The sequence below is a fragment of the Pomacea canaliculata genome, linkage group LG9 (genome assembly GCF_003073045.1).
Source record: "Pomacea canaliculata isolate SZHN2017 linkage group LG9, ASM307304v1, whole genome shotgun sequence".
In the NCBI taxonomy this organism is placed as follows: Eukaryota; Metazoa; Mollusca; class Gastropoda; order Architaenioglossa; family Ampullariidae; genus Pomacea; species Pomacea canaliculata.
The window spans coordinates 7912890-7939488 of NC_037598.1; the positions used below are offsets into that span (position 1 = coordinate 7912890).

At 39.0% G+C, this 26599-nt stretch overlaps 1 protein-coding gene across 2 annotated transcripts in view; it reads left to right on the forward strand.

The window, feature by feature from the left end:
• The first annotated feature begins 473 nt into the window (after nt 1-473).
• Nucleotides 474-26599, forward strand: part of LOC112571521 (DDB1- and CUL4-associated factor 1-like) — a 29464-nt gene continuing 3338 nt past the window's right edge. For both annotated transcript variants that reach the window (XM_025250546.1, XM_025250547.1), the window contains exons 1-35: nt 474-1099; nt 1488-1564; nt 4463-4536; nt 4877-4999; nt 7594-7731; nt 8213-8471; nt 9659-9880; nt 10379-10512; nt 10932-11033; nt 11317-11475; nt 12134-12174; nt 12590-12728; nt 13096-13311; nt 14961-15130; nt 15344-15463; nt 15608-15710; nt 15903-16022; nt 16383-16454; nt 16885-16966; nt 17308-17444; nt 17824-17905; nt 18213-18328; nt 19155-19343; nt 19611-19801; nt 20047-20122; nt 20990-21051; nt 21215-21278; nt 21925-21996; nt 22591-22730; nt 22981-23062; nt 23623-23856; nt 24136-24226; nt 24684-24785; nt 25057-25133; nt 25645-25734. In XM_025250546.1, the coding sequence (XP_025106331.1) occupies nt 1005-1099; nt 1488-1564; nt 4463-4536; nt 4877-4999; nt 7594-7731; nt 8213-8471; nt 9659-9880; nt 10379-10512; nt 10932-11033; nt 11317-11475; nt 12134-12174; nt 12590-12728; nt 13096-13311; nt 14961-15130; nt 15344-15463; nt 15608-15710; nt 15903-16022; nt 16383-16454; nt 16885-16966; nt 17308-17444; nt 17824-17905; nt 18213-18328; nt 19155-19343; nt 19611-19801; nt 20047-20122; nt 20990-21051; nt 21215-21278; nt 21925-21996; nt 22591-22730; nt 22981-23062; nt 23623-23856; nt 24136-24226; nt 24684-24785; nt 25057-25133; nt 25645-25734 (4251 nt within the window). In that variant the 5' untranslated portion in view covers nt 474-1004. The remainder of the gene's footprint in view (nt 1100-1487; nt 1565-4462; nt 4537-4876; nt 5000-7593; nt 7732-8212; nt 8472-9658; nt 9881-10378; nt 10513-10931; nt 11034-11316; nt 11476-12133; nt 12175-12589; nt 12729-13095; nt 13312-14960; nt 15131-15343; nt 15464-15607; nt 15711-15902; nt 16023-16382; nt 16455-16884; nt 16967-17307; nt 17445-17823; nt 17906-18212; nt 18329-19154; nt 19344-19610; nt 19802-20046; nt 20123-20989; nt 21052-21214; nt 21279-21924; nt 21997-22590; nt 22731-22980; nt 23063-23622; nt 23857-24135; nt 24227-24683; nt 24786-25056; nt 25134-25644; nt 25735-26599) is intronic.

Below are 26599 nucleotides of genomic sequence, written 5' to 3' on the forward strand. Positions count from 1 at the left end.
AGCTCCAAATGACAAAAATAAGGAAAATTTGCTAAGTGGGATCTGAAAACGTGAGTGATTTAGCATTGGGAGTTTGAATTTTGGTCAGAAGTCTCATCATAATAATAAGTTATTCTATATAGGCTTATAGCGCATACACATTGTACACATCATCATTATTACCACACTCCCCAATGACATAATAAAGATTCAGAACGACCTTTGCCTTTTCGTTGGAAGGTGCTGATAGTCTAATGATCTTACCCTGAGAGTTGTGCCATTGGAAGGTACTTGAAATAGCATTGAATTAAATTGTTCAAGATATTTATTATTAAAAACAAACGTGAAAGGTATTTTCATCGTTGCGGGTTTGTTTCTTGCAGACATACACTGCTGTGTTTGAAAGCTTGGGTGGAAAGCAAACGCATGTTAATCGACAAGGGTTAGCATGCCAAAAACAATTTAATCTTCCACGTACACGAACGCTGTGCGCGGGTGCTAAATTCAGCCTCTTACATACAAAGCTAGCTACCAGGATAAAACAAACGCAAACGCTTCCGTCAAGGGGACATTACCAAACAATATTTTGATTTTACAATGAGCAGCTTAATTTTCAGGTTAATTCCCATATATTTCCTGTGTTGTTGTTAATAAATTTAAAACAATTCTATGTCAATCTGATTGTTCTACGAAAAAAACAAAATGCTTAATGCGAAACCATGGAAGGTAGGTGTAACGGATAAGTATGGGGTTTTTGAATATGGCGGCGGCGTTTCACATAGTAGAAGTGTGAGCTGAGGTGATGTGCGACTTATAAACCTCAGATCTAGCATAGAATGCAGCTGTGACACTTCTAAGGAGATTTGATGAAAATTTGCTTTTCTTTATTTGACTACAGTTTATTTGGATGGCTTCACGCTGACTACTTTCACGTTGGAGCCAATCTGTTTCAGAAGTGCAAACTTGGCGTTTAAGTTTGGATTATTCTCCGGTGATTAAAACATAAGGTTTATAGTTCGACAACCATGGCAACAACAGACAATCAGCTCAGGTTTAACTCGCTTTTAGAAGAATGGGGGCGGAATCAAATAGGCACTGACGTCGTCCTAACGCTTAACAGGTTGGTATCAGATTTGTCGTCTGCTTTTGCTGAGCACGTGCTCTGTGTGTTTATTTTGATATACGTTAACTCCTGATTAGGTTTTAAAATAAAATTGTAGGAATCAGCGATCAGGACATATACAATGAGAGAGAGATTATTACTGACTATTTAGTTTACAGTCTTATGTCCTGTTTCCAATAAAGATAAGGCTTTTGCAGTGACGATAAACATCAGGAATGACTCGTACTTAGAACTGTGCTGTATAGTCACTGCAACGTTTAGGGAATCACCGATAGAACACAGTATTAAACTTAAAGCTTACCCTGTGATCTCTAGACTTAAATGATGTTTTTAATATCCACGAGTAAATTCTGTATTTTGTTTGACAATTTTGATACTTGTGCAGCTTGGCAGATATTCTGGAAAAGGAGACTGAGGAATATTATAAATCAGATCCAGATCCAATGGATGACAGACATCCAGGTGAGGGAATGAAAGAAAAAAAATTGTATTCTTGTAATAAATTGATGATGATAAGGCAGTCTGAGGAAGGTAAAGACAGTTAACTGAAATATTTTACATAATTATAAATTATTTCCATTTATTGATCTATCCATCCCCCAATAACTGCTACCTATTTATAAAGGGTTTTGAGACCCAGATCCTCGAGAAAGTAGTTCTCAAGCAACTTTTATCCTATCTTAACTATGAAAATTTGATTTTTCACCATATTAGTCTGTCTGCTGCCTTTGATACTATAAATCACCTACTCTCACTCATAGATTCAGTACTTTCTGTGACATCTCAGCTTCCCCACTTGACTAGTTTCAGTCATATCTCTCAGATAGGACTCAGTTATAGTGGATGGCTGCGTGTCTTCACCAGTCTCTATTGGGTTAGGTATACCCCAAGGTTCTGTGGCCGAAATTACATCACACCGCTTGGGCACCTAGGGCCCATGAGAGGTTCCCCCAGCCTGTATGTGCAGCCAAGGTCGAGTCATGTGTCGCGTTGCGGCTGCACTAGTGGGTGATTCCACCTTTAAGTGTAGAGGCCTTCCCCGCCTCTAACTTGCGTGGGGCTCACTAAAGATGGCTGCTGCATACTTGATGCTGCATGAAGCGGAAAGAAATTTTCGCAGAAACATTATTTCACGATCAAACTAATCCCATTGATTCATGGGATGATTTAGCACTCTATCTAATTAACAAGTAAGATTTCGATGTAATGACATCCTGGAGATCGTCGATGATATACGAGAAGACTTAATAGTTGCTAATCAGGGGTACAATGTCAAATCGACATTACAAGTGTGTCTTGCCCTTCGTTTTTGATGCAACGGGTGCATTTTAAAATGTGTGTGTGTGGTGTGTCTGTGGTCTGTGTGTGTGTGTGCTGAGCTAGGAGGCGTCTCCCAAAGAACGGTTTACCTGATTATTAACTGACTCACAAGAAACTGAAAAAAATATAAAATATAAACCATCCAGTGACAGTTGCTTAGTTTTGACACAAGTTACGCTGTCATTAGTGACAGTCTTTGAAGGCATATCTGCACAAATAATAAAAATTAGGAAGTACCTGTACACAAATGTTTTATGTAAGAAGGAGCAGTATATTTTTATGCTGCTTCTAATAAATGTTCTGCAATGCATTAGTCGAGTCAACATGCATCAGGCTAGTTAGTATATTTGTCCAGTTTGCCTTTCTCGGTTTTTTTACATGGCAGTAAATTATCTTCATCTCTCTTCCCTTCTATTGCTGACAATGACAAAAATATAAATGTGTAACCTATTTCAGCTGAATTGTAACAGTACAAATAAACAAAGGTATGCAGTACCAGTGTTGTTATTTTATCTACAGTTTAAGGACTTCGTACTGCTATACTCACGAGCGTTTCTTACAAACACTTGGTTCTTTTCAGTCAGTTTAAGATGCTTGTCACTGTCATCAACACTGATTTTGATGCCTTCTCAAATACTATTTGCCAAAAAAAACCTGAAAATCACGGTAACGTATCAAATGGATTTTAATAGAGCATAATACTTTATATACCATACACACAAAATGCAGCGTATTTCAGCTTTTTGTCAAGAGTGATGTGAAAAGACGTTAAATAGTCCTCTTCCAATTGTTGGGGAAAACCCGCGCATGTATTACGAGTTGGTTTGCACATGTGCAGCTCCCTAGGTATTCCCTCAAGGTCGCCCATTATGATCTTTAGGCCTTGTTTTGGAGTATGATTAACCAGTGCTTGTAGGGAATTGTATAAGTCTTCCTTTTCCTCTTCTTTCGCTACGTTGGTAGGTGCATATCACTGCATGATGGCGATTTTTCTTCTTTTGGAGTTGAACCTTGCTGACATGAGTCGTGGGGAAGCTGATTCCCATGCTATTAGTGCTCTTGCAGCCTCTGGTGTCATCAGTACTGCTACTCCTTGTGTGTGGTCAGAGTCTTCATGTCCAGAGTAGATGATAGTCTCCCCTGATGAAAGTCTGGTTTGGCCAATGCCATTCCACCTTGTCTGACACAGGCCGACAAGCTTGTCATAGTTCTTCATTTCCCATGCTACCTGAGCTGATTTTCCTCTCTCATATAGGGTTCTGATGTTCTAGTTCCCTATCCCGTTTTTGTCTTGGCTGTGAGGAGATGGGTCGGCAAGCTGACTTCCGAGGGCTTTCGCCAGCATGTGTCATAGGCCCTTCCGAGGAGGGATCTTCCCATCCAGGCTCTTGTGCTTTTCATGCATTTACGGTTTCTGTACAACTTTTTTTTTTTTTTTTACAGGGTGGGGTTGCTAGCCTCACGCCCAACCCTCCTCCTTCATCCGAACTTGGGACCGGCAAGTTACCTGGGGGGGGTTTCCATGCGGAGTTTTTATCTAAACTAGACTACTGCAACTCTCTTCTTGCTGGCTGTCCATGGTACCTCATTGATAAGCTTCAGAAAGTCCAGAACTCATTTTCAACGGTTAGCGCCTGTCACCAATACAGTGAAGGTTGGCTGCCCAGAGTTCATTTCTCGTCTCGGGCACGCTGTTCTTTCTCTGCACGTGGCATCTGGTTACAGGGCTGGCTGCTTGCTGTAATATAGCCTCAGTTGCTGGCACGGCGTAAAACACCAACCCCCCCCCCCCCAGAACTCATTTTCTGGACTCTCAAATCTGATTATGTTATACCACTTCTACGCTCTCTTCATTGGCTACCAGTTAAAGCTAGAATAGACTACAAGCCCTCAACTCTATTTTTTACTAAAGTCTTGTCTGTCCACACTCCTGCCCAAAACCTTCGCACCTCATCAGATTCCCGCATTCTGTTCTATGGGATACAAAGTGCTAATTCTATTATTTTGTATAGTAATGTCAAAAACATTCACTCTGTTTAGGGAGAGCCAATCCTACCTGTGTTCTTGGTCAGCTAATGAAGACTATGTTTCGAAATGAGGAGTTTATGAATAAGGTTTGTATTCTGAACAGTATTACGCTTTGCCAGTAGGCATTAAGATTGTTAGGTAATATCAAGAAGCAGTAGTTAATAAATACTTATTATGTGTTTCAGCTTTCTGTATTAGCTACCTTAAACTAGTAATTTAAATAACCATTTTCATTCAGTGCATGTCATTTTGGATAGCATGAATTTATTTGTCTGCATGAAAATGCTTGTTTTGTGACATGAAAATAGTCGTGTTAAGAGATCATCATGCATCATTTCAGTTGTGTAGGTTACTGCCCATCCTCCTCCCCCCACCACCTCCCATGCACTTCCATCCCTTCATCACACATTCTTGCTTTCTGTTTAGTTGGTTGGTGAATACGTCATGAGTGGGCGGGAATCTGAGCAGTCACCTCTACATATGGCTTCCTGTCGTCTTCTTCTGGATGTATTACCAGGTCTAGAGACGTCTGTTGTATTTCAGGAAACGGTAAGCTTAATAGCTAAGATTGTTTTTAGAGGTGGCTTGAGCTCTTGCTTCTTGTTGTCATTCTAGCTTTCCTGCAAACATGACTTTTTAGCCCTGTATTATATGTAAGCTATCTGGTACATAGTACATAATTTTTCCAAGGTATAAAGGTTATACAGCAACCTACTTTTTATCTAGACTTTCTAAATTGATCTGCTTTTATCACAGATTCCTAATGAATTTGTAGATCTGCAATACAAAATCTGTGAACAGATGCAACAGCCCTCCATTTACCAGTTGCAACTATTGGTGATTTGTTGATCCAGAAAACAAAACAAAACCCCCCCAAAAACACTAGTAATCTGTGATATTATTCTTTTCTGCGGAAGCTGCTAGTGGTCTTCAATAATTCAAAAAGCATCAGATCACAATATATAAATAACCTCTGGATTTGTGACTTTGGATGATAACACTGCAAAGTATTTTGTAAATATTATATTGGTGGATTTGCACTGCTTCCCTGGCTTGTGAGCTTATTGGATATTACCGTTCTTCAAGAAGCATTTTTGTAAGCTACTCTGTGAACAGGAAAAATAATATCTATCTATCTATTCCTCTTCGTGCATCAGGTTGCACATAAGGCCTCAACCAGAGTCCGCCACCGATGTCGATCGGCTGAAACCCGCTCTAGGTGACCCCATGTCCAGCCCTTTCCCTTCATCTCCCTTTCCACTGTTCTTCTCCAAGTTTCCTTTGGGCGGCCTCGTTTTCTTCGGCCGTCTGGAGTCCATCGTAGGGCGACTCTGAAGAGGTCTGCTGTCTGCTGGCGGAGCACATGTCCAATCCATCGCCAACGCCTTCGTTGAACCTGCGTGGTGATGGACTCGGTTTCAGTTCTTCGGTGGAGTTCTTCGTTGGTGATGGTGTTTGGCCAAAAGATGTTAAGTATGCGCCTGAGGCATCTGTTTTGGAAGACGTCAAGCTTGTTACTGATGGTTTTGGTCATCTTCCAAGATTCTGATCCATAAAGGAGGGTGCTGATCACATTTGACTTGAAGATTCTCAGCTTGATCTTCTGGCTGATGTTTTTTGCCTTCCATGTGCTCCTGAGTGAGGCGAAGGCCTGGCTGGCTTTCGCCAGTCGGGCTCGAATCTCCACCTCCGCATCCCCGGTGTTTGACATTTTGGACCCAAGATAGGAGAAACTGTCAGCTTCCTCAATCTCTTCTCCATTTAGTTTGATGCTGTCTTGGACTCTGGCGCTCACTCTCATACTTTTCGTTTTCTTTGTGCTGACCTTCAAGCCAAGGTTTCCAGCTGTTTCTGAGAAGGCCTTTGTTTTTTCCTGCATGTCTTGGTGGCGGTGTGACAGCAGGGCAATGTCATCAGCAAAGTCTAAGTCTTCCAGCGCTGTTGTTGCTGTCATAGTCATGGTCCATCTGATCCCTCTCCTCTCACTGTCGGTGGAAGTCTTCATGATCCAGTCCATGGCCAGGATGAAGAGGAACGGCGACAGAATGCAGCCCTGCTTCACCCCGGTACTGACGTTGAAGGGGTCTGTGAGCTCCATGTCACAGACAACCTGGGATTTGAAATCGCTGTACAGCATTGCAATGACCTGAACAAGTTTTGCAGGGACTCCGGAAAAATAATAAAGACATATTTATTTGGTACATCCAGTGACTGGAACTGTGCTGTGGATTAGGGGATTTGTGGCCTCGAGGCCTCAGTTTCAGTTTTTCAACTGAATAGACCAAGCTGGGAGCAATTACTTTGGATGTTTCTTCATCCCATTTGCCATTCTATAAATCTAGCGTTTGCATGTTATTTTACATTCATCCAAGCTGTACAAATCTCTGGCCAATTCTTCTCTTCGAATGTGACACGTGGACTCTGCTCACCGAAATGAAAAGGAGAATCCAGGCATTTGGGAACAAGTGCCTGAGGAGGCTGCTTCAGATCTCATACAAAAAACAGAACCAATGACTTTGTACAAAACACAATTGCTGCACTCATAAGACACCAGGAACCTCTACTTTCAACAGTCAGGCAACATAAAGTGGTCTTTGGCCAAGTAAACTGGCATGGCACCTTGTCAAAGACTGTTCTCCAAGGCACCTTGGAGAGTAGTCGACACTGTGATGGCCAAAGAGAGAAGTGGTTTATGAATGTCAAACACTGGACAGGTCATCCTGTACATGAATGACCTGCTCTACATCTCCCATAATGGGCAAGAGTGGAGAGGCCTGTCATCTGCCCTGTCCATCCATGTGCTCCCCCAACTGACAGGTCCCTGCTGACTGACTGCATTTTTCTGTGTATTCTGTGTACTTTATTATTATTTTTCTCGACTGCAAATGATGCACATATGATGTGTATGTTCTTTTTACTCTATTACATTGTCATTTTTTTTATTTGTGTACAGCACATTAAGTCTGCTCTATAGTAGAGAAACAAGCTATATAAATGTGCTAATTATTATTAATATTATTATTATTTGCAAGCCAATAATGTGAATCAATACATTTTAGCAGAGAATGAGACCTCATAATCATTTATCTTTCATGGCTAGGATGATTTTGGCTGAATTGAATATAATAGTGTCCCTTGCACAGGAGGGATTGGTAGCTCGCCTGATCAGCTGGGCAGAGATAGCGGAGGACCCGTTAAGATCCTATGCCACAGGACTATTAGGAGGTGCAATGGAGATCCAGGATGTTGCTGCTAACTTCAAGGAACAAAATACTCGATTGGTCAGTCTGCATTCCAGCCTACTCTTTATTGTACCAAAAGTGCTTAATTTTGTACTTTAGCATGTCTTTTTAGATATAGGCATTTGCATGCATGCATGCACACACACACACACAGAGTTTACTCTCTATGCACTGCTGATATTGATATGCATACTTAAATTTCTCTGTACTAATAGCCTTTATTCATGCTATCATTTGTTTGCCCTTCCTCCCAACCCTCCAAAAAAGAACAAAATCCAATCTTACAAATGGAACCATTCCATCAGATAATATTATATTTTCTTAGTGCATTTCTTAGCAGGACTTTTATTGTTTATCCAATCGCCTCATGTCACAAAGCCACGGAATGTGTACATGGTGTTTAGACTCTAAAACTCGGACACATTGACCATGCATATTGAATTGTAGAGGGGTAGAATGAATTCAAATTTTTGACTCTACAATGACTCACTTTTGTTCTGACTCATCTATGGTTGATTAGGTTCCACTGATGCTGCAGCGCTTGCATGAGTTAAGATCTCTTCAGGAGAAAGAAGAAAAGTTGCAGAAGAAGATTTTGCCAGACAGCAGTGTAAGACACTTTGCAGCTATCACAAATGGGAATGCCAGTGAGAAAGAAATGGGTGAACCAGCAGTGGAGATTATAGATGAATCCATGGACATTGGCAAGTCTGAAATTAAATGTGGTACCTCAGAAGCCGTAACAGATGGGAAAACACCTACCAAAAATGACACAGCAGGTGAACTTTATGTCTTATGTTTAGAAAAAGTTCTTTTTGTGAAGTTTTATGTTTTAGAGTGGAAAGGTGGACTACCATTTAGGTTGATTTATTTGATGCTGCTACCAATCAGGACTAAAAAAGACCATTATATAACTACATTATATTATTTACAGTTATAAAAATTGCTGATTAAGTACTTGTGTAGTGATATTTTACCACAGGTAGTAGATTGAACCACATCAGATTTTACCATAAGCAGTGTAAGAGGGATTTCAGTATTGTAGTGAAGTCAGTCAAAATATTAATTTTAGGTTATTATTTATTTTGTTTACTTTAAAGTAAAAAAAGCTAATGTATCTTTTGCATTTTAAAGTTAAACGATCCCGTAGCCTTGTGGCTGTGTGGGTGGTGAACTGTAAATAGTTCACCATGTGTATGGTATGACATGTGGAAGACAAAAGCCAACCCATTCCTTTTATCTTTTACGAATAAATTTAATCTAAGGTGATAAATTATGCTGAAGGGGTCAATGGAGTTTGATGATAATGTGATTTTTCTAGCATCTTTCTCCACCATAAAGGCAGTCTTAAAGCAATTAACAAAAACAGCAAAATACAATAACAAAAGCTACTAAATTCTGGAGCTGAAGTAGTATCTTTGACAAGTGGTTAAAAATCCAAGGAGTAAAAAGCAAAATGAATATTCTTCTTATCAAGAGTGCATTTGACATCCCGCACACACATGGATCCAAAATCTACACATATAGCAGAAAATGTAGCGATGAGAACTAAGGCTTCTAGATGCGCAAATGTAAAGAGTGTGTAGTACTTAGATCAAGGAAAAAAGTTAAGAAAATGAGAAAAGAGAAATGGAGTACATGTAATTCATCATGGGAAAATTCTTGGACAATAGGCTTAGGAGACTGTTAGTGATCTACAGCTGGAAATGACATGGAACAATGGAAAACAAAGGTAATTGCAGCAGCAAAAAAGCATAAGGCAGCAGGAGATAGCAAAGTCAATGTAAATCCAGGAATGAGACAAACAAGAAAGTTTACTAGTCACATGCCCAGGTGTTGATGTAGGGACCTGTTTTGGTCAAATGCACTAACCACCAGAACATGGAGCCTTTTCCTGTAGTCTAAAATAATTCTTTTTTAAGAAAAGATTGTATGTATGCTCATGTCTTATTACTGTCATTTTCAGATACACTGATAGTGAAGTCTGCACTATCATCACCTTTAGTTTCATTGATTCCACCGGTTTTGCCAAACCCTGCCATGACACCTTCATCTATGTCTCCAAAAACACTGTCATCAGAAGATACCTCATATCGATCGACCCTGAAGAGATCTTTATCCCCTGGTCTTGCAGCAGAGTACCATAGTGCTGCCAAGCAATCTCGGACCAGAGTTGAGAGTTTTGGAGGTGAGAACAGATGTCTACACCTCATGAACCCTTCACAGACACACGACACATGAGTATGATTGCGTACTTTTGCTTGTCTACAGATGCATACATGCTTTTTCACACACCTACACCTATATATTACATATTGCAGTTATATATTCGTGCACTTATTGTATAGAGTACACTTTTAGCAGTCTTTCTCATTAACTCACAGCTTTTATGAGAAATTTTCAGGAAAGTATTTCAGTCTTTATTTTTTTTATTTTGTGGGGTGGTTTTTTTTTTACTTGATTTATGGATTTTTTTGTCTAGGCAGTAAAGCCAAACATGGATATTTGCAAGAATAAGGGAAAGTCTATCAACTACTTCAGATAAACTCCCTCTGTTAAATTGATGGTCATCTGGGCAGACTGTCCTGCCTAGGAGGTATACTTTGTAAAGCAAAATATGACTGACTTGAACAGGGATTGTGGTATCTAATCTTATGATTTTATGCTTGATTTTTCATGGATACAGAATGCAGCAACAGCAGCTGGGCTGAGATGGAGCCGCTTGTGATTGGCTCGTACTCGCTGAAGCCACCCCTTCCCACCACCATGAAACAGCGGCTCATCCTTCAGTATCTCATTCCCATGGGAGATTACCAGGAGGTTGGTAGATGTTGAGTTCAAGAGTTGTTTTTCAGTATGTTGAGATTAGTGCTGTGTTGAAATGTCAAGACTGCTCTGTGGTAACATGATCAGAGAAGTGTGGTAATGTATCGTTGTGAACTGCAGAAGTGGATCCTTAAGTTTCTCCTTTCTTTTTTTCTTCCTTGTTCTAGACCCTTTTGATGGCATTTCTTTAACCTTTTCTGTGGGGCTTTGTTTCTCATTTCAGTATTCAATTTTCTTAAAAGGAAAATTTTGAGGCAAAAAACAGAAATTCTGGTAATAAAAATAGGTAATATAGAAAAATCCCATATCAGATATGTTCTTGTTACATTTTCTGTTCAAAATGCAGTTTGAAAAATGCCAAACAATCGTTTATATCAATTTTATTTGGTAATGTTTGTTCATTTCTCTAATAGCTCCTGAGCTGTGTCTTTGAGCACCATTCCATGGACCTAATCTTCTACTACATAAACTTGAGGGACAACTCAGACGTCCGCTTGGCTTTTGAAGCTCTCAAGGTTCAACATTTGTTTTGCCTTAGATGAGTCATAGAGGTGTTGCATGCATTTTAAAATATGTTACCATAAAAAAAAGCCTTGCTAAAATTATTTTTAACATAAGCCCAACATATTGGTTAATCAGAAACTGCTAAAGTAGAAGCAGTCTCAGGTCTGGTGCAGTATAAAATTTGAGGAGTCACCATCTTTGTCTGTTTAAACACTTTTGTTGCATTGGCATTGGTGGTTACCTTCATTGTAAGTCAGGAGTGAGGTTCTGACGTTATCGCTGTTTTGACTTCAGTATTTGGCAACACTGCTGTGCCACAAGAAGTTTGCCATTGAATTCCTGTCACATGGGGGGCTGCAGCGGCTGCTTCAGGTTTATCGTCCCTCCATTGCTGCCACGGGTGTGGCTCTCTGCCTGTACTACCTGTCCTACTTTGAAGATGCCATGGAGAGGGTGAGTTAATAAGCTTTGAAGTTGGGGGAGGTCCACATGCATGTGTGTGACAGGAAGAGTTCCTAAGTGCACAAAAAGATGACTGCCTGCATGGTATGTGAATATTTATAGCAAACGTTAATAATAATTTTATAAAGTGCATGATTTAAGGACCAAGTTTACTCTCAGCTCTAACAATCTGTAGATAATCACTTTAAAAAAGGACAACACTATTGAAAAAACAACACATCATGAGCTTAACAATGCAACTATACCCAAGACAGAAGAATAAATATCAGCAGACAAAATAGGAGCTATCAGTAAGATACCAGAATCAACATACAAAATTCCAGGCATACTTTCAAACAGCAAACTGATCAAACCGTCACTAAATGTTCTTGAAAAATGCCATCAAATGTTTCACATGACCAAAAATTTTGGTAAACTTGATCCAACATTTGGCCATCTTTGTCCATTTGAGAAGGGCATGAACTTAAACATCAAACAGATAAAAAGGTCAGGGAAAGACTGACATCAGATATGATGTAGCTGCATGCTTATTAGCATACAGATTTCATATATGCATCAGTTATAAAACTTTTATTGAATTTAGTAGAGGGGGTTATGTTTCGTTTTATCCAGACTGCATGTACAAATGGTCTAAATTATTTGGTTTTAGGTGTGTCTTCTACCTGAACACATTCTTTCAGACCTTGTAGGGTGAGTATTCCCAACAGTCTCTTATGGCAAGCCAAAAGTAGATTCGTAAAATATATTTTAATATACTTAGTATGCACCGTAGAAAAATTTTGGTGTCAGAATTAGTAGAAGAGCACCCCATTCATAAAATAACTTATGAAATCAATCATACAATTAAATAATTTTGAAAAAATTTGTTTAACAGTTTGATTTAAATTTTACTAAAAAAGGTAAAATAATTTTTTTTCCTTTGGTCTTGGGATTTTCTTTAATGCATATAATTTCAAATATAAAGTGTGAAGGGCACTCTTGGAAATATTTTATAATTAATTGAAGCCAGTATTGATGCGTTTGCTTGCACAAATTTCTAACATTGTTTGACATTTGACAAAGTGAGTTTAGGCTTTGCATAAGCAATGGTACAATGCATTGCCAGGTACGTCTTGTGGCTGATGGAGTGTTCTCACGACTCAAGTCGCTGCCACGCCTGCATGTTCTTCAGCCAAGTCTTTCCATTTCGAGTCATGTTGGACCTGTTTGATCAGCGTGATGGTCTCCGTCGACTGTTTAATGTGGTGAGAAACCAGTGAAATTCAGTGCTAACAACATTTTACCTGGCATAAAGTGTGTGTGTGTTTACAGATGATTCTGCTGAGTTGCACATTTTCCAGGAGTAATTTTATTTGCATATGGCTGTTAAGTGAGGTTGGTTTTTTAAAAGCAGTTACATGTGTTCTTTGCAGAGTTTTGTACTGGTACAATTTTCCCTATTTTCTACATAAAATTAGGTAACATATAAAAACATTGATATACAGACAACTAAAAATGTATTCACTGAGGTGTTGATGCCTTTGTGATTTCTAGCACCAAATGTTATGGAGCGGAGGCATTTCTTTCTTGGTTATTGTAGTCTGATATTACACCTTTCCTTTTTCATTCCAGATCAGCACCTTGGAAATTCTTAATGTGGAGGAGTCCAGCGATGCTGCATTACTGAGTGAAGACACTGTGTTTGCCATGAGGCAGGCAGCACGCCATGTATGTGGAGCTCTCAAGAAGTATTTTGAAGCCCATTTAGCCATTAAAGCTGATGAGGTGCGGCGTTCACATACTCGTAATGATGGAAGCTCCCCTTTGCAGGAAACTCCTGCATATAAGGTAAACTGGATACTGTTGAGGCCATTTTGTATTTAAAGACTGCTTCAGCTTTTCATAACGTTAAGTCTCTGACAGACTAAAGAATGACACAGCAAGAAAGTTGTCTCAACATTATTTTTTGTGAAGAAATCATTGACAATGTAAAGAGTGATATAGCAAGAGATTTGGCTCTCCTTACTGTTTTTCTCTTTTCTGCCTTATGAATGGCATGCAGGACACTGCAGGCTCTGCTAGTTTCTAGTGGTGTGAGTTTTATCCTTTGTTTGAAGTATTTACACTGCTGCTTATTCTTCTTTGACTGTACCAGATGACATGACCATAAGAGAGAAAGGGTTACACTAGCTTTTTAACCATTATAGCTGCTGTTAGATGGTAGACAGTTTGGATGACAGATCTGGTAGACCTGGGGCTTGAAGTGCCTCAGGTTCTTCCTCCCCTTCGTTGCTTGCTCAAGCAACCAAGGCTTTTGCTTTTTCCTCTAGCACCAATGAAGATGAACCTTCACATCCTGTGCCAGATCCTCAGGCATTACAGTTGATTTCCTCTCCATTTCCTAGGGTGGAAAGTTGGCTTATGCCTTCCCTCTGTTGATCCTTCTGCCTCACATTCTGACCAAGCTTCAGGACATGGTGCTTCTTGTATCTTCGATGAGATGGGAATTATTGAATGTCAGATCTGGTAGACAATGCTTTGCCTCACCTTTCTGGGCTGCTTATGCAACCCAGGCTTCCACGTTTTCACCCAGCACCAGAGAAGCTGAGCTGCACACCTGGGTATTGTCAGAGCGGCTGTTGCCAGAGTTTCTCTACTGAAGCAGTGGACAGAATGGCAACTGCTTGCTGGCCCTACATTGTAAGTTGTTTATCAGCACAAGTGACAAGTTTTCTCCAGCTGGCAACTTTCCCAACATCCGACCCTGTAAGATTTCATGCATCTTATTCTTTCACGAAAGAAAACTAGCTCCCATCACCATTAAAGGCTATAAAGCAATGCTGTTGTCTGCTTTTCAACAGCTGGGCCTATGGGATGTCGGTTTGCACTGTGAAATTTTAAACTTTAGTCATCCAGATTATTTCATATGTGTGCCCTTAACATGCAACCAATTATGACTAGCCATTCCTGCTGTCGTGACGTCACCTTGTCAGACATGATGTCCACAATAAGCTAACATTCTAATTCTACTTTGGGTAAGTTTTATTTGATAGACTTTCTCTTACACACTGCTCCTAAGGCACAACAGGCCATGTTCTTATTTTCATAGATGGATTTCTACTTCCCTCTTCCTCATTTCTATTCTTCTATTGTCGTGTCATCTAGTACAGTCAAAGAAGAAATATAATTTTGACAGTAATTTCTCCTTCTTTGAGACATGCTAGATGAGACGACGTTGAGACCCTTGCGACCTCGCTGTTTGGGTGGAGTGTTCATTGAAAAAAATTGCTGTATTGGGCTTGTGTATGCCTCTATAGCTGTTAAAGGGCAGTTGCTCACAAGATTAGTAGGCATGTGCTAGTTCACTGTCAGGGAGACAACAACTTTCAGTGGTTTAAGAGCTAGTGTAACCCTTTATCTCCTATGGTCATGTCATCTAGTATGTCTTGAAGAGAGATAATTTACTTTCAAAATTTTATTTTCCGTCTTTTATGCAGCCACAAAAGCTGACGCCTCCAATTATTGCTGAGAACATTGAACTCTTGATGGAACTGTTACCTGTGAGGTTGCTATGGCAACCAGAGGCCACCTTTCACAAGCTTGGTGGTCTGATGCTACTTGTGCAACTAGTGGCCATGGCTCCAGAGTGGGCGAACTACCAAGGAAAGTCAGTTGTACTTTTGAAGCTGTTAAAAATAAAATATTGTTAAATATGGTGTGTCTTTGTTATGGTATTGAAATCATGTTTTATGTATTTGTCCATTCTTACATGGCATGTCTTTCACAACAAACCCACACATACTCAGATGCAGGGTAATTACTATGGGGTTTTTATGTATTTTGTCTTTACTTTTATGGTATACTGTTTATGTGTGTGTAGGCCAGAGACAATCAAAAGTGCCTTGGACGTGATCACAGTTCTGACCGTAACACCCAAGTCACAGCTGCTCCTGTTGAACAACATAAATATGCCAGACAATGTCTCAACACCAGCCATGAGGTTTGACTTCTTGTCTTGATATGGCTAGTTCCTAATTTTTATTTATTTTTATTTGTTTTTAGAACTGTTGGAAGGCATTCCATTCACTCATGTCTTAATTTGAGGATTTTTAGTAAATGTCTTGTTTCTCAATTTTCTTTTTAGTGTTTTGACTGGTTTGGCAGAGGGTGAGGTCTTAGCTGATGCTGAAGTTCAAAAGGCTGCCCTTAATGTTCTCATTAACTGTGTTTGCGGACCTATTGAACGAGTAAGTACCTTTGTGGATTATCGTGTTGCAACGTACTTGTTAGTTTGTAGATGTGCTGTCAAAGTGTAGGATGAGATGTGAAGTTGACGTATATTTGGAGCTTGCCATAGCAGTTGGTACATGATGTTATCATGAAGACATTTTCTGCTCTATGTGATATCACTAACAAATTATTTAAAAAAATGTTTACAGCTTGGAGGTGGTGTGGGGCGCTTTATGGGTGCAGGATCCAAAAAGAAGGTCAATGTTCGCCTTGGTGAAGATGTGCTTGGTCGTATGTGGAATGGTGTTCGAACCAACAATGGTATCATGGTATGTCTTTGCAAAGAATCTGAGCACTGAAATATGTTGCAGTCTATTGGCAACTATGAACAAATTTAAATAATAGTTCTTGGAAGAAGTTTCATATAGTTTGTCAAGAAATGTTTTGCATGTAAGAAGTTTTAAACATTAAAGAAAAATACTCATATTAACACAGTATCCTCTATAATCTGTATCCATGAGTATGAGGTGCTTGTGCTTGAAGGGTGTTAGAGACACAAAGTTGCTTCCAGTATAAATTACCTTTTTATTTTAAAACACAAACAGTAAAAAGCAAGTTGATTGAAAAATATAAAAGTAATAAATAGGTGTTCAGATTTGTGCTGAGCATTGTGTGTTGTTATGCTTTAGGTCTTGCTAAAACTACTGTCGGTCAAGACACCTATAACAGAAGCTGACACAATAAGAGCCTTAGCATGCAGGGTGAGATGTGAAACTTTTCTTTAGCAACACAAATGGTGACTTTTTTCATTGACTACTGTCACTGTCAGTTTTCAGTCTATTACCATCAATGATACAAACACATTTGTAAGTTTATGTTAACATTTCATGTAAGGAACTTTTCAAACAAAACAAAATAGTCACATTGCCAAAGAATTTCTTCAATGACATTTCTTTTTTATGCTTGGTATTCGATGAAAAGTATTTAACAATATTTGTTAATAAAAGTTATGAATAGTCTGATGCTTTAAATGAATGTTTTTTATATTATCAACTGTGGTAAATAAGTTGCTTTATTGACTCCTAAGGGGCATTGTTTTATGGGAAAAATAATAGTGCATGGTAGTGATCTTGAATGAAAGGGAAATGACAGAAAAGGTGGTTGCTGTTAACAACTTGGCTGATTTTGTAGGCATTGGTGGGATTATCAAGGAGTGAGACAGTGAAGCAGATTCTGAGCAAGTTGCCTGTCTTTAGCATGGGACAGTTGCAGAGTAAGTGTTTTTCGTGTATCCCTACACAGACTTTTAAACACCACCCCACCCCACCCTAAAAAAAAACCCAATGTGGATGTGACATCAGGGTTTTCAATGTGCCATTGAGACTGTTGCATAAAGTAAAACTACCTGAATGATACCCATAGCAGTTGTGTATTACATTGGCCCAAATGTGGTTAGGGTTCACCCAAATTTGGACATTCAAATAATGCAAAACAAGAAATTCAAACATTGTGCAAAGCAGAGAAAAACTTATTTCCTCTGGGACAACTGTCTCCTCGTTCATAGTAGGACAGTGTTCTCTTGGCAGTGTTTCACTTGCATTTTTTGCACCACAGGTCTGATGAAAGAGCCAGTCCTTCAGGACAGACGACAGGAGCATGTCAAGTTCTGCAAATATGCCAGTCAGCTGCTGGAGAGAGTGTCTGGAAAACAGTCTAGTACTATTGATGCCTCGCTGGAGGATATCCGCAAAGTAAGTAAAGTAAGGGGGAAGACAAGGGTGAAAATAGAAACAGGAGATGATCACGACCACCATCAGCTTATTGGCTATCAAGAATACATTCTGTTGCTGTTTTGTTAAGTTTTTTTTTCCATTCTTGTATGATTGCTTTTTGAAAATAAAGTGGCCTGCTGATTACACCTGAGCAGAACTAGACACTTACTCCCCACCGTTTTTAATGCTCATATTAATCATCGTTACTATGAAGTGCTAACTGGGACACTATTTCTTTTCATTTCGACTGAAGGGAGTAAAAATAGATCCACCTTCTACTTGAATTGTTTTAATTTAAAATGTTCAGGGTTTTTTCCGTTTGAATCATGGCTATCTCAGTGTTAATATGGTGTTCTAGGCAGACATTGTAGCCCAGACAAAGATTATCTACCGAGAGAAAGAGTTGCTGCAACTCATCCATGACCATCTGTTTAGCAAAGGTAAGTGTGTATTACACTTACAGTTTTTTTTGTTTTTTTGGTTTTTTTTTGTGTGCTGTTTTATGATGTTGACATCTACATGCAGCAGTTTGCTTGCCTACAAGGAACAATTAGAAGTAATCTGTTCTCAGTGTGATGGTCTTTTTAACTTTTTCTGTAAGCAGTCACACCATTTACAGAAGTGGTTTCTGTTTGAATAGATTTTCTTGTTAAAGATGAACAAGTGGCTGATTAAGTTAATGTAGTAAAGGGAGTAAATGAATAAATTTGAACGACTAATGAAGATGAACAATTCTTTTGCCTGTAGGATTGAAGGAGGCTGCATTGGCTCTCCAGCGAGAGGCAGGTCTTCCACGGTGTTCAACTCCTCCTCTTCCCCACCCAGCCAGCCCTCATATTTACTCCCCAGCAACACCCAAATTGGTAAAGGGATTTATTCTCATTCATCTGACTAATTTCTACATCTTTATAACCCTGAATAGATTCTATTCTAATGAAATGTTCAGTTTTAACTCATTGGCAGTGTTGCAAAGGCATCCTACACCCACTAGCAGTAGGCTTCCAAAGCAAGTTGTATGCAGTATGTTTTAATTTTTTCCAAATAAAAGTGTGATGCATGCAAATGGGTCTTAACACTGTCATTGCTTTACCTGAACATTTCTGAGTGGAGTTACATCCTTGAGCTGGTTAACAGGATGGCTCTTTCCCAAACTCCCTTTCTGCTTCTGAAAATATGACATCTAGTCATAAGAGCTCATGCAGCTAGCTTTAGAAGTCCCGAATAGGGACCCAGAGGAGGACTTCAACAGTAAGTGGTGCATAAATCATCATCATTTTCCACCATTGGTAAATTCATTACCTTCCCAGATTTACAATGGAAGTTTGGAGTATTGTAAGCCTGCCAATTTCTGTTGACTTGGTAGAGCTAGAAATTGTAAAAGCTATTGAGTCAAATCTTTATCTGCTGAAAACTGTAGATGAGGCAAAGAGATTTGGAACTACCCAGGTGAAATGGATGAAAACTTGTTACCATACTAGAAGTCAGTAAAGCAATTCTTATATAACCAAGTATCCAAAAATACTTTTTAAAAGCCCATTTGAGGAACCTGATTTCTTTCAGATTTGCAAGATGCCTTGTCAGAATGGAAGGATTTGATAATTTTCTGCATCTTTTAAACTTATATTTTTTTTTTTTTTCTTCAGATATGATGGTGTAACAGTCTGATAACCTATGCCTTTACTTTTTCAGGCTCGTCAGTTGAGTCAACCCATGCCAAGTCACAGTATGTCCACACCAACAGTAGCTGCCCACTTAGGGTCATTTGCATCTACCCCATCAGAACATTGTTCCACATCCGCTACCATTGTTCACACCCCAGGACCCATTCGGTTCTCGCTGCACCGCCCGCACATGTCACATTCCCCAAGCCAAAGCAAGGTAAATGTTGAGCTGTGAACAGTTTTTGGAAACACAAATTTTCTATAATGCTGCTATTTTAATAAATATGCTTCCAACTCTCCCACCCACCCCATAACCTCCATGAAAAAAGTTAACATCCTAAAAATACCTTGCTGTGTTTGCAAAGTGATGTAAAATTTTTAAGTGATCTTTTTTCTTTAAAGTTCAAAGTCGCAGAATACTAGTGTTCTGGTCATACTGTCATTTTGTTTTTGTCTTCTTTTTTTAATTTCATCTGCGTGCCAGCCATCGACATCACGAAGCAGGTTTTTGCGAGAAGGTGGGCCCAGTACCAGTTACAGATCCAAGTTTTCAAACATGCAAGGAGGACGAGAGTACAATCCCTCACTTGACAAAATTGTCACAGAGTACCTTCGAAAACAGCATGCCTTGTGTCGCAATCCTGTTTCAACTTGTCCGCCCATGTCCCTTTTCACGTAAGAGAGAGATACACGTGTATGTGTGCATGTTTCTTGTGTGTGCTTTTTTTTTCTCTTTTGTGATTGAAAACTTGCTATATGGTGCTACCTTTATCTCTTATAGTTGAAGTACACTTTTGGAAATAAATCAATCTTTATGTTAGGTGACTTGAAGTGTATGAATCAACAGTGTTATAATGCAGACATTACTTTTCCAACAGCTTCTAGCATTATTGCTATTATTATCCAGCTTTTATGTTCAGTCCTCACAGATGTCCAGAACCATTAGGGCGCATTTGTGCTCCCCTTTCAGTTACCTCCCGCCTTATGAATCGTGCAGTAAGTATATTATTATTTTTGTTTATTTTAAAATTACTTTATTGGTTCATCTTTTTATCTGCAAACTGTGCAATTATTGTAATTTGTAGCATGTTTTATTAGATTACTATTAAAATTTGCTTGGAGATGGGGTTTGGCATACATCTATCTAGGATGAGGCATCAGATTGTCAAATTGTCATTCAGCATGGGATTTACTAGCATTTTTGTGTAATCTTCCTGTGTACAGTAAAACCTCCTCATCAAGACCTTCCCTATTATGACCTCTTCTAGTTATGACCCAAAAAATGTTCACAGATGCTATATAAACATTATCTCTATTACAGATAGCTTTCTGACCAACAGTTTATGCTCTTTTTTAACTGTTTTTGCAGAAATTTTGAGTTGAAAAATATCAAGTCTATATTAAAATAAATTGCTTCTGGCTGACATTTGGCTTGTTCTCTTTTACAATTTTCTGCAGAAGTTATGTAAAATATATTAAGTACATTTTGAAAGTGACTGCTTGAGTCACTGGTCATTTTGACACATACCATATCGCTCTAGTCATATCTACTACTCGCCTGAATCAACATTGTAAGAACCAAATCCCAACACCAAAAGTGAAGTCGATTCAGACCTCCAGTGACAGAAGTAGCTATTAACATCAAATATTACCAACAGAGCTATGCATTGTTTTAGCAACCTCGGCTAAGATCTTACTAAACAAAAATGGCTGTTTGGCAGTACACATTCAGAGAACAAATTTGACAGCTGTGCATACCATAGTTTTTCTCTTAAGTACATCTTAAGGCTGCTTGTTCATTGAGTCACCAGACATTTTGACCCAAGACCATATCATTTAATATATGTTTGGTATATTCTGCAGCTCAATCCTAGATTTGGAGGACCTGAGGGAGCAAAACTTAACAGAAAATTTATCTATAACAGGTATGCACTGATAGCATTAAGAGCATTTCCAATCACTGTTTCTTTAGCTAAACCATTCTAGGTGGCACAGGATTGTGCCTTTTGGTCAGAAAATCATAACCAGTTAGTGCCAGTCACCATCTTGCCTGAGTGAACCATTGAGGAAAAATGTTTTCTTCTCCAGATTTCTTCCCTTCCAGACGTATCGAGACAAAGAAGATGATGGATTTGCTAGTTGCTGTTTCAGTGTGAGTAATAGTAGCTTTTAGTCCTTTTTTTTAATGCTTATGGGCACATACACAAAAATCATTGTCTTTTAAAAAATCTCCAGTGCCACTAGTCAATGAAACAAAATCAGCCAATAAGTAGTAACCTTTTTTTCCAGCCTTGCAATGCAGCCTCCCTCCCAAAATCTACTCATAAATTACAGTCCCTTCCTGCTACACACACTAATAATAAAGAAAGAGGCATTATATCTTAAAAGCTCTTTATGGTTTTTTTCAAGAAAAACACAACCAGCCAGTTAGTGCCAGTCTCAGGTTATTCCAGGTAGTAGAGGAATCCATAAAAGCAATTATTTTTATTGTTTATCTCTCTGCAAAATAAGAATCAGTTGCCACCTTAATGTAGCTTCAGCAGTTCACTTCAGTCATTGTTAACTAATATTGTTTCTACAATTCTAAGAAACTAACTTTCCAGGATTTGATCACATTATTTGTTGAATATTTCGATGTATAGCTGGAGGTGATAATATAGTCACTCACAATTTTAAGTAAGGTCAGTTTCTGAATGTATTAGCACATTTCATGAGTCTCAGGAAAAGGGTATTTTTGCCATCATTTTGTACATTGTCATTACACCATTAGCATGAACTGGTCTTGATGTTCATTGTAGGCAGATGAGAAGTTTCTGGTGCTGGGGACATTTTCTGGTGACCTCAAGCTGATGAACATGTCCACTGGAGAGGTGAGCATTTTATATCCCAGAAAGTTTTGTCAGATTGTTTGGCAGTTGACTGGAGTTTGTTGCACCATGAAAAATGTGGGCATAATGGAGATGTGCAATTGTGGATGATGTGATGATGTACTTTTAATGATGGTGTACATTGCATATGGGTGGCATGGGTCAAAGTCCCTTAATTAGATTATTACTTTGATAATGACTGCTATGTTTTACTAATAAGGTCACTGCCCTGACTTCATAAATCCATTCATTAGGGAGCAAACTTGAGGAGGTTACTGGTATATTTGAAAGAATGCAAGCTTCAGCTATGCCACCACAGTGTTGAGTCTTAGTTTAAAGAGGGGGAAAATTCATGGTAGGAAAAAAACTAACCTTTACACTCTTATAAATACCCACGTTTTCTTCTTTGACTGTACCAGATGACATGGCCATAGGAGATTTGCTCAAGGAGATAACTTTTAATGGTTAAAGAGCTAGGGCAATCCTTTAGCTTCTATGGTCATGTCATTTATTTTGTATTTACATGTAATGTGGGAGAGAATGAGTGAATTTCCCTAATGACATCCATTACTTTGTTTACTAAAATCCTTATTGCAGGAGGCAGGGAGCTTGAGTTGTCACAATGCTCCCATCATCCACCTGGAACCTTCACGGGATGGAAAGCTGTTGCTGACATCATCTTGGGGCATTAGTCAAGACTCGGCCATGTGGACAATTGGTGAAACACTGACCTGCAAGTGAGTATGGTCTTAAGATTTTTTATCGTAGGCCTGGTAAAATCATATGTGAGGTGAGCAGAGAAGTTATGCATCATCCACTTGCATTGAATTAATGAATTGTTCACTTGAAACCAAAGCTGCATGTACACCTATAGAAAGATGAAAATCCTTGCTTATCTCTAACAAATATTTAAAATTATTAAAGTATTAAAAATATACCTTAAATTTTAAAAACTGCTTTCATATCTGTGGATTTCTCTTTCCTTAGATTCACATTTGATGAACATCTTTTAGAATTCAGCAAATTAACGCAAGACCGCATTGTGGGAACAAAGGATGATGTTGCACACGTGGGTAGTCATTTCTTTTATACTTATTTTCGTTTAATTTTTTTTTTTTTGGTTGAACTTCTGCTGACATTTTTATTTTTGTCAGCATCTAATATTTACTGGGATAAAACGTGGTGGCTCTTTATTTTATATTCCTAACTCTAAATACTCAAAAGCGTTTGGTTTAAAGAATTTTAGGTGGTAGAGGAAACAGGGGCAGTGAATAACTAGGTGCTTCGAACGTTTACTTACAAGCTTTCTGAAGCATCGTAATTGTTCTTTGTGGGCTTCCTTGTTCTGTCCCATCCATTGTTATTTCTTGTGACAGCTGGCTGCTGGTATAAAAATGCAAAGTGTGTTTTGTAGTTATCACTGCATGCAGGTTTTCTGTCCATTCCTTCAATGTGTTCCTACCAGAGATGACTGGATAATAAGGTGGTGGTTGTGGTGATGGTGAAGGTGAAAAGTGAGAATGATAATTTTGTTCAGTTCATCTAAAACATAGATGATGATTCAGTCAGAAAGCTGTCTTTTGCTTGAAATCTTTGGCATTTAATCTGTTTTGTTATCTCTTGTCACAGATATATGACGTGACAACTGGTACCAAGCTGATGAAACTCTTTGATTCAGACAAGGCCAACAATTACCGTGCCAATGCAGCTACATTCTCTCCAACAGATGAGTTGGTCTTGAATGATGGGGTGCTTTGGGATGTGCGCAGCCGAAAGCCACTTCACAAGTTTGACAAGTTTAACCAGTACATCAGTGGTGTCTTCCATCCTATGGGGCAGGAGATTATCATTAACTCGGAAGTCGTATCCTTTAATTATGAAGCAGGAGAAGCTGCCTTTGCTACTCATGTTGCTTCTGCTTTTCTGCTTGTCCCTATCTTTATCGCTCAGCCCCATGTGCCTCTTGGCTCTTTTGCTCTCTCTTTCTGCTCAGTGTGCACCAATACTGATGAGCTCAAATATATTTGCCTGCCCTTTTGTTTATTCTGGTCAGCATAGTCTCATTGTAGGTCCAAGGACTTGTAAAAACTGTCACTTAAGCCCAGAGGTTTTAACTGCTTCTTAGCCCTTAACCAGTGTTAGTGGGATCAACGGACATTCAAACTGCTGCACACAGTTCCTGCTCTGGACCAGTGTCAGATCAAGTTCAACCATGCTGGGGATGTCATTTTTGGTGAGCCACCCTACAATTTCTTTGTATTTTTTTTTTTTAATGGAAAGCTGTTCTTGTTCCATGTGGAAGATGTTTGCTTTTTACTGTGGTGGTATATTTTAGGTCCTGTCAAAGCGGAGTTTTTATATTTATCAGACACCCAGTTACAAGAAGCTTGAGGTCTACAACTGCTGTTTTACCAAACAATTTACTGCCCCAGGTCAATGAGGGATGAAAAAGATGGCTGAGTTTTTTACACAGCCTTATATAGCTGTCAAAGGCGAATGTATCTGATTACATTGGTGTCCCAAGTGGTCAGGACTGCTAACCCCACTGACTAGGGGCAGTAATTTGTATGGTTAGTGAGCAGCTGTAGTGCCTGAGCTCTTAATAGTCAGGTTGTCTGATGAGCATAGAAGGAAGTCTTAGTTTTTTCAAAAAACAAAACTAATTGAAGTTTTGCATGATTTGATAACAGCCACTCGTGTTGATGATGAAATGGATACAACTTTTGAAGCACTGCGAACACAGTTTAGCTCCACTCTAAGGACTTTTGATGCCACAGACTATAGCAGCATAGGTGAGTTGTCAGGAAAGATAATAGGCAATTTTATTTCCAGGCTTATTTTTGTGTAACACCTGCATGTGTCTGCACACACTACTTCCTTAATCTGTTGATTTAAAAGAGAGAGATGGGGGTTAATATTCTGCTGGGGCTTATTTTAATTGTAAAAAATTATAGACTGCATACTATCCGAATTGTTAGTTTATTTTGCATGTGGAAGGCAAATGAAATGACATGACTTTGTAGCTCTCCACATATTGAGGTCTGAGGTATGCCGTGTTTGCAGGCACCATGGATCTCAAGACACGGAGTATCTTTGACCTTTGCACTGACAAATCTGATTTCTGCCTAGCTGTTATTGAGGTAAATTCAAATTTTTGTGTATTGTGGAATGGCTTTATTTATTTATTTTTTTTAACATTATTATTCAGTGAAAATTTTAACACATCCAATAGTGATAGGATCTAGTTTATTAAAATATGGTGAATCTCATAAATCTGTCCAGATCATATTTTAGGATGGTAATTAGTCACCATTAGTATCCAGTAGATACTATTATCAGTCATATTATCAATTTGCCACAGATCATCTAGTAACTGTTATCAGTTTGTAATTGATTATTCAGTAGCCACCTTAAAATGACCACTGATCATCCAGTTGCTGTCATCAATTTTCCATCTTTTTAATCCTTTCATCCTTCATTTTTGCCCAGCAATAATTTGGTGATTAAAGGGATTTGTAATTCCTTGTCGGCTCTTTTCAAAATTAGTATTTTTCGGATTAGGTGGGAGGGGGTTTGACTTCACCTGTTTTTCCTAATAAATGAGGTCTTGACAATGGTATGTGTATCAAATATTTGTTTATTCCTTGATAGCAAAATACCCAGTTTACAGAGGGTGGCAATGAAGAGAGCATCTGCCGTCTTTATCAGATTGGCAAACTGCGGGATGAAGAAGATGATGGGGTGAGAGTCTTTTAATATCTGTCCTAATGATGGTAATCTGGAAGCACTTTAAAAAGAAATTTCTTATTTGAAAAAATTGAGCTGTTACTGTTCTGCAAGAGGAGTACATATAGCATAATGCATCAAGGCCAATTGATTTGACCACAACTAGTCAACAGTCGATTCAACCATAGCCCTGGTGATTTGACCACATAATCATCAAGGCAATACTCTGTGTGTGTGTGTGTTCATCAACACAAGTGGTGTTATCAAATCATGCAAAACTTCAAATAGTTTTGTTTTTTGAAAAAACTAAGACTTCCTTCTATGCTCATCAGACAACCTGACTATTAAGAGCTCAGGCACTACAGCTGCTCACTAACCATACAAATTACTGCCCCTAGTCAGTGGGGTTAGCAGTCCTGACCACTTGGGACACCAATGTAATCATTCATTCGCCTTTGACCGCTATATAAGGTTGTGTAACAGACTTGAAGTCTTCCAGAACAGATACCTCAGGCGCATACTTAACATCTTTTGGCCAAACACCATTACCAACAAAGAACGCCACCGAAGAACTGGAACCGATTCCATCACCACGCAGGTTCAACAAAGGCTTTGGCGATGGATTGGCCATGTGCTCCGCCAACAGACAGCAGACCTCTCCAGAGTCGCCCTACGATGGACTCCAGATGGCTGAAGAAAACGAGGCCTCCCAAAGGAAACTTGCAGAAGAGCAGTGGAAAGGGAAATGAAAGGAAAGGGCTGGACATGGAGTAACCTGGAGCGGGCTTCAGCCAATCGACATCAGTGGCGGACTCTGGTTAAGGCCGTATGTGCAACCTGATGCACGAAGAGGAATAGATAGAAAATGATCTCCAACAGC